This window comes from Culex pipiens, chromosome 1 (assembly GCF_016801865.2).
Source record: "Culex pipiens pallens isolate TS chromosome 1, TS_CPP_V2, whole genome shotgun sequence".
In the NCBI taxonomy this organism is placed as follows: domain Eukaryota; kingdom Metazoa; phylum Arthropoda; class Insecta; order Diptera; family Culicidae; genus Culex; species Culex pipiens.
Window position 1 is genome coordinate 53,769,599 of NC_068937.1, and position 8,237 is coordinate 53,777,835.

The 8,237-nt window shown below is 38.7% G+C and overlaps 1 protein-coding gene across 1 annotated transcript; it reads right to left on the reverse strand.

Annotated features, from left to right (window-relative positions):
* Positions 1–820: 820 nt before the first annotated feature.
* LOC120432371 (bis(5'-adenosyl)-triphosphatase enpp4-like) lies at positions 821–5,488 on the reverse strand. The gene is made up of 4 exons (XM_039597567.2): positions 4,847–5,488; positions 2,675–3,356; positions 2,330–2,611; positions 821–2,179 (listed from the first exon to the last, which is right to left on the reverse strand). The coding sequence occupies exons 1-4, from the start codon at positions 5,237–5,239 to the stop codon at positions 1,863–1,865; spliced, it is 1,674 nt and encodes a 557-aa protein (XP_039453501.1). The 5' UTR covers positions 5,240–5,488; the 3' UTR covers positions 821–1,862.
* Positions 5,489–8,237: the final 2,749 nt, after the last annotated feature.

The following is an 8,237-nucleotide window of genomic DNA, read 5'->3' on the forward strand; positions in this document are numbered from 1 at the left end:
TCATCTAACGTTTAGCTTTTATTTATTTTTTTCTGTGTAAACTATTTTTTACGTTACTTTTTTCTTTTAAACATACGTTAAATCATATCCCAATCTCGCGCAACAGTACAGAGAGTGTGTTTAGAAGTATATGTTTACCTTTTTGTTGTCTTTATTCTGTATAAAAAATATCACAAGAAGTTATTTTTTTTGTTGATTTTTTTTCCGCGAATTTAAAACTAGACTCCGACGACGCGACTCCGTAGATTTTAATAGAAGAGGCTTTTTTTCTTTTTGTTTTCCCTAGAGCCCAATTTTCAACAGTCGGCGATAGAGTGCGAGTTTGTTACCTTACTTTTTTCTGTTATTTACAATTTTTTTAAAATATATATATTACTATAGGTTTACAATATAATTACTGTTTAGTATGGCTTTTCTTCTCTTCTTTCGTGACAATCTTTTCATTTCTCACTTCCAATTCACAGTCTCTCACATAATGGCGACTCTTATCGGTAATTGTGCTTGGGTGGTTAATTTTTGCTTTTGTTGTTTTCAAAAAATTGTAAGAAAATTATTTGCAATCGAAATTCGTTGTTCGGTGCTTTTCTGGTGCGCTGCAAATTTGCTATTTTATGTGAATAATTTATTTTATTGTTTTTAACTTACGTGATGCAATTTTTTCTCAAAAATAGTACGGAAAACGTGCAACATTTAGCTAAACAGATTAAATCCAACAGCACAAATGATTTAGAGTGACGCTCGCGTGTATTTTTTTTCTCACCTTTTCCCATCGTGCATTTAAGAACAGTAATTGACTAAAAACAGTGTTTTTGTTTGTTTGTTTATTTCAGAATAGCATTTAAAGTAGAGTATCTGGAAGAGCCTTCAGCGGAAACCGCCAAACGTGGGTGATGATGTGTTTTAGGGTTAGAAAAATATGACTGATTTTGACTTGCTTTAAAATGGGGCTTTCTAATTTGGCGGTTTCGCGACTGTATTGTCAGAGTATTGGAGCAATTTTCTAGAAAATCTGCGTTTTTCATTTTGTTTATGTTTTGTAGGCTAGCTGAGGAAAATTCTCGAAAAAAGCAAGCCCCTCGTTTTCTGCGTGCTGTTTGTTTATATGTTTTGACAGATCAATCAGAAGATTCAAAAACGATCTAAGCAAGCGGGAGAGCAAGCAAGCCGGACAGGTCAGCTGCGATAAGACACCGAATTTGTGAGAAAATGTAGAATTGTGAACTATCAGTGTATTTAAATAGCAAAAAATATACGAATTCGGACGTTCTTTGCGGGCACGAGATATGAACGAAGCTCGAGGAGAACCTGCTAGCAAGAAGTTTTCGAAGCGGCAAGGCTTTTGGGCGCAACTCTACGACATGCCAAGGTAAGTCACGCCGGTGGAGGCTGATTAGGAATGTGTGGGAGTTCCGCAGTAGAGTCAATCAATGAAAGCTTCGACCAATTTAAAAAAAAATGTTTTGCAAATTTTCCAGAAAACTGCTCAGAAGTATTATTTTGATCATACATTTTTTTTTAATTTTATGATTTTGTATGAAAGATATCTATTAAATATTTGTGTGAACTCTTAACCTTGGTAACGTTACGTTTGCTGTGTGAATGAACTGAACTACCTTTTTTCATGTGTGTTGATATGTATTAGGGTTATTTGTCGTATGTGTGTCCTTTGTGTTGTCCAACAGAAAACAATACTCGTGTTTTTTGTATAAGAGAAGTTTCACTCATCTTGAATGAGTTTCTTTAAAAATATATTTGTAAGAATAAGAAAACAAATAATTCAACAACACAGACCACTAGGAATGAACAACGATTATGTACAAGAAAAGAAAATAGGAGACAGTCGTGCCACCGTTTTACCCGCCTCAAACATCGATCGAAACCACATCGCCGTTGATGGACGAACTTCCGGTGAGTTGATGGTGATGACGATGATTCCGCTGGCCCCCGAATCTATGAGGCGACGGTGGCGATTGCTGCTGCTGCTGCTCACGTTGCTGCTGCTGTTGCTGTTGGTGAACGGCGGCCGGCAGCAGTTTGTTGGCTTCGTCCAGAAACGATTCCGTCTCGTCGTACAGATAGTGCGGCACGAGGTTTTCCCGGCGGCGTCGACGCCAAATGACCACGTACGCCAGCATGCTGACCAGTCCGAAGGAGGCCATAAGGCTACCGGCGAAGATGACTGAAAGTGGGGGGGGATGGGTTTGTAGGGACAGACAACCCGGGGTTAGCTTCACTGACGTGGTGCAAACGTATAATTATGCCTTAACATTACTGTTACCCTTAAACTTAGGTAAATTTGATGATTTAGTAAATTCCTGCTTAGCCTTACCCATCAACGTCACCGTCCTCGCCGACGTCCCGCTCGGATCGTCATCGTCGTCGTCCCGCGAGTCATTCCTCAGCACGGCCACGATGTGCTCCCGCTTTCCGTCCAGATAGTACGGCGCATCCAGCCCCAGCAGCTCGCAGAACAGATAGTACAAATCGACCGTGTCGAACGGCTCAACGGTGGTACGTTCGCGGATTCGCGGCCCGTACCCGAAGAAGATCGGATGCATGATGGGCAGCTCGTTGTCGTACCCGTGAACGCCGTACTTGGTCTCGGACGTTACTGCGAGGTTTAGTTTAAGAGGTTAGAAAAATTGTTGAAGGCTTAAAAAGAGAAAGACCTCACCCGAAACGTTAAACGCCTTCCGGTAGTACTCGACCGTTTCCCACATGTCGTCGAAGCCATAGCCCAGCTTGGCCACCGCCGTAATCGGTCCGGTTCGCTGCGAGTTGTTAAAGTGCCACCGCGTCGGAAGATTCTCCAGCGTGTATACGTCAAAGTTCCCGCTCTTCTCCGAAGCGTTCTTCAACGCCCGATACAAATCCGCCGTCTGCTGCTTCACCTTGGGCACGACCTGCAGAACCGGCGTCGATCCGTACACGTCGAACTTCATGTCCGCGGGCACGAAGCTCGTCAGGTTGATAAAGTTCTTCGGCATAAGCGAATCCATGCCGTGGTCGCTCAGGTGCAGCACGTTGACCCGCTCGACCAGCCCAAACTCGCGAATCTTGTCGTGGATGTACCGCGTAAGATCGTTCAGCTTGACCACCAGCTGGGCCACCCGGTCGGACTCCGGGCTGTAAATGTGCCCGTAATAGTCCGGCTCCTCGATGTACAACATGACCAGGTTCGCCGGTCGGGTTGGGTCGCGGATCCACCGGAAGGCGGTGTCGACGCGGTCGTTCCACGGCAGCGTCAGATTGAACGGTTGCAGGTGCGAACAGGTTATGTTCCCACGGGTGTACGGAAAGTCCGACCCGGGCCACATCATGCAACCCGAGTGGCCGCCGTGCTGCTCGTTGAGCGTCTAAAACAGATTGTGATTTGAACTTCATATTTTTGTGACATGTTAAGTTTTTAAACGCTTAAAACATCGTTCAGCAAATCTTAAACAGCATAACTTGCAAACCATTCGATTCGACTGAAATCAGCCTTTTTCTTTCCAACATTTAATAGTGGTACAATGCAATGATTTACTATATTATTATAATTTCAGGCCAAACGTGCACTTCCCTAACACGGACGAAAACTTCATGTACCTGAAATGCATAACTTTCAAAAGGACAGGATTGCTCACGCTTTAGCGCTCCTCGGTAGATTATCGAGAAATTAAAAGTGAGAGTGTGTGCGTGCAACATGGAGTTAAACTTTTCAAAGTGTCATGGCAACCTTCACAGCAACTTCATAGAAAGTTTAACTCCATGTTGCACACACTCTCACTTTTAATTTCTCGATTGATCTACCACGGAAACGAGAAAGAACTATTGTACGATGGTAAGTTTTCCAGTATAATTGAAATAAACGATCATTCTTGTTCAGAGCCCGAAGTTGGACGTGCTTATTTAAGGTGAAAGGAACTCATTTACCACCTCAAGGTCGTCCTAACAACAAGGAAAAGTAGTTTGAGTAGCTGAAAGACATAAAGAAACCGAAGTAAAACTCAGTGAACAAAAAAAAGAAAGAGTGATAGAAAAATTACCAAAGGATTTTTTTTCTTATGGCAGCTACATTGAACGATTTTCTGGTGTACGAAAATTTTCAAGATCTTAAGCTGCGCCAAGGATTAAGCACCCGAAGGCTAACAATGGACGCGGAGGATACGGTATCGCTTAGATAGTCTGACCTGAGTCTGAAGCTAAGACGGCGAATCCGAAGGCTAATGATGGCCTGGGAGCTAAGTTGGCAAACGTCAATAGATCGTAAACCAATTAAATGGGATATTAGATTTAAGATATCTTAGCTTTCTCTTTATCAAAACCAGAATTACGTATTTTTTGGTCGTTTTCGTCTGTTTCCAAATTTCCCATCGCATTAGGTACTTGAAATTTACGTCTGTGTTTGGGAAGCGGCAGGCTGAGAAATTATGTTTTCAATGGTACTTGGAATATTGAACCACGTTAAAAAGTTTCTGACGTGAAGGAGGAAGATTTCGACTAGATAACGTAGAATGAAAATCTTTTTAGCAAAGACACCAACCAGTACGCTTATTTAACATTGCCCAGACACAAACCAAACTTGACTCAGTTTGTTCTACAAGTCTCTACGTTTTCCAAGAAATAGTTTGAAAAACAATAATTAGCTGAGAAAAACAGTCTTCTACGAATTATGATCACAAATCGTCATCAGCCGCGTGCATCTCAACAAAGTGTTTGACTCAGAAACATCCCACAGGAATAGAAAGACTAATGTGTCACGCGACTCAGCCGTTTCTCCCCCAAGGGATGCGCTTATCAGCTTCAACTAACTCAACAAACGCTGATAAGAAGCGGACACTCTGCCGCCTGCCTTCCCACCTACCCAAATCGGCACCAGCTCCTCGTTGAAATGGAACAGCTCGTACGAATAGTTGATCTTGCCGCGGCCATGGTCGTACAACCCGTTCGCCATGACGCCGTGCTGATTCGGGAAGACCCCGGTCGCGATGCTGTGATGGTTGGGGAACGTCTTCGTGGGGAACACGTTCCGCAGGTACTCGGCCCAGGTCCCGTTGTGGCCCAGTTCCGCCATGTAGGACGCACTGCCGCGGCGCAGATACTCCGTCCGGAACGCGTCATACGAGACCACGATGAGCACGGTCTCGTCCGCGGGGTCGTTCCCCCGAACCCGTTTGCACCAGGCTCCTCCGTCCAACAGGTGCAAAAGTGTCACCACCACCAGCCACCGTGACCTCGCCGTGGACCGTGGAATCATTCCGCTGGCTAATCTGTGTTCTCTTTCACTTTCGGAGGGGAAAATTCAATTTAATTCGCGAAAAACGACCGTTCCGGGATGTGCGACGTTGTCCTTCGCGCTCAGTGACTGGACGACATTGTTAAAATCGTTTTTGCGACGGAATTTTGCAACCTTTTGACGCGTTTTGCTCTTTCTTCGCGAAATAAAATTTAGTTTTGTTTTGCACTGTGTGTTTTTGTCTGACTTTGCCTTTTTCCTCCTGTTGGAAATTCTTGACTAAGATTTCAAAGTGGCGAGTCAGTTTTTTTATGAAAATATTTTTACCTCAAATTTAGTAAACAAAAATTTAATATTATATTTTTCTGAAATTGCATTCAAAAAATTCTAATCCATTACCCCCCTTTTCAAAACATATGCCAGAAAAGCTTACCAGCGATGACAAAATAAAAGTGACAGACGTCATGGTTGCAGAACCTGACTCGGAGTGGCGCTACTAGTCTGCTAACTCAAAAGCTCGCTCCTTGGCTGGCTCTCTCTTTCGCTCCGAAAAGCTTCTGACGCTGACTTTGAGATTTTCTGAAACCCTTACGTGAGCGATGCTTTGTTTTTTAGGGGTGAAAATGCCAGGTGCAACAACTGCAGGGTGGTTAAACTTTCGCGATTTTCGCGGATTTCGCGAATTTCGCGATTTTCGCGGATTTGGCGCGGATTTAGTCAGCGATGGCGCGGATTTCGCGGATTTACAAAACTGAAAAATATTTTTTTTATTCAATACATTTTTTTGTTCAATATATTCGTATAAAGTACCTAATCATGTCTTGATTTGAAATTGATTATTTTTGACAATTTCAAAACATCATTATTGAAAATTTTGCAAGATATTTTGTCAATTTGTTATTCAATATTTGTTAGATTCGTTTCATAGCTTCAATATTGTTATTTGAAAAATATAATCAATGTTCATGAAAAATGATCTTAATAATACATTTCAAACTTCAAGTGTACCTAATTCGACTCAATCTTGTTGGCTCAGACCAAATTTAAAAAAAAAATGGTAAAAAGCAAAAAGAACAATAACATAAAAATCAAATACAAAATTCTAAGCCTTTTTTTAATTTTGCTAAATCGCAATGTTGAAAAAAACTAGAATCAACAAAGTTTAATCTGATTAAACTTTCGATTTAATAAATGTAGTGATCACCATACTGCGATCCACGAGGGAGATTGGTGTCCTTTTTATTTATTTTTAATTTTATGATTTCTAAAGATGATAACTGAACTAAGCTCAATAGCTGAAGATTTTGTCTGACATCTCACTAAGAGGAACAACTTGTACTTGGTTATGCAATAAAAAAAAAATAAAAATGGGCCGTCCATAGAAATTCTAATATGTTTTATTTTTTGACAATTTTACCGATTGTTAAAATGAACTACATAATCTTGAAAATTGAGCATTTTTTTAATTATTCGAAATATAATATTATATAAAACAAACTTTTTTTAATTAGAGCTGGGACTTCGGATATCCAGATAATTTACATTTATTCCATATAAAATCAGATATCATATTTTTAATCAACCAAATCAAAAGAGATGTACGAAAATCGTATCAGAACTGAAAATTATTTGGATAAAAATATTTGAGGAACCCAAAATAGAATTAAGAATAAAAATGTAACGGATCGGATAGTTTTTCGAAAATAGTATTCGACCATAAATCATGTGATACAAAATTAAAGGTCTTTTGAATACCTGTAAAATGATTTTTTGTCGTCTTAATATCGCCCCACAGTCGTGTGACAAAGCTGACATGTATGAGTTAGTTTATTTCCTAATAGAATTATCAATGGTACAAAATATCCGGATATCCGAAGCGACTTTGAAAGTTTTATTTTCATGTTAGACATAAGAAATTTATGCTAGAAAAAATATGTTATAAAAATAAATTATTTTATTTTAATTTGATAAAATTGTTAAATAAAAGTCAAGTCTTTTACAGCTTATTTGAATTAAATAAAAAGGATTATGATTTATATTTGAAATTAAAATCAGGTTGAATCAGAAAGACTGAATTTTCCAAGACATTTTCAAATTCTTTGTGACATTTCTTTTTTTTAAATTTCAAAACATGGATGTTTCTATGCGTTTCCATGAGAAAATGTAGTTGTTTAGGTTAAATAGCTTCGAAACATGTTTAAAACTTTGTTTAAATAGTAATAGGCAATATTCAAAAAATCTTTTATCCGATGAAATTTCACCTAAATTGTAACATTTTATATTCTGAAACACCATTTTAAATGAGTTTTATTTAATGTTAAAACAAAATGATTGTTCGTTTTTCATAAGTCAAGTGCGAAGATACAATGGTACAAACACATTTGACGTAGACAATTTATTTTACACATTTTCAATCTAAAGTTTTTAAGAATCACTGTTAGTATACAGTCCAGACTCGATTATACGAAGGCCTCGGAAAAAAATGACTTCGGATAATCGAATCACGAAAAAAAAAATGTTTTTCCTTGTATAACTTTTGATTGTTGAGCCCCTAAACTATGCTAAAATGATTATGAATGTTTAATCCAAGATGGTGGCCAAAATGGCCCCTAAACTATGCTAAAATGATTATGAATGTTCGGATTTTTAAGCTTTTACATGATTTGCTTTCATTTGCGCAAAAATGACTCGCGATATCAATTTTTCCATGGGAAGCTGGCTAAGCTAATTTGTAAAAAAAGAATACATATAAAATATATCAACAACACGTTTCATATTTTGCTGCAAAATTAACCTTCAGAATTAATCATTTCTGGCAACCTACCAAATTAAATGAAAGATGGAATATAGATTTAAAATAAAATATATTAGAATAAAAAAAAAGTTTGCTTTACCCAAATATTTATTTTATATATCGAATGTTTATTTCTTGATATTTGATATGCCCCAAATCTATTTCACAAATTTCAATTTCTCTTAGTAAAACATAATTTATCATTTTTAAAATAGTTCTTACAAA

Coding starts and splice junctions, on each gene's coding strand:
- LOC120432371 (XM_039597567.2), bottom strand. CDS start 5,239: ATGATTCCACGGTCCACGGCGAGGTCACGGTGGCTGGTGGTGGTGACA. Junction 3,357..4,846: donor AGGAGCTGGTGCCGATTTGG/GTAGGTGGGAAG, acceptor AATCTGTTTTAG/ACGCTCAACGAGCAGCACGG. Junction 2,612..2,674: donor GAAGGCGTTTAACGTTTCGG/GTGAGGTCTTTC, acceptor TAAACCTCGCAG/TAACGTCCGAGACCAAGTAC.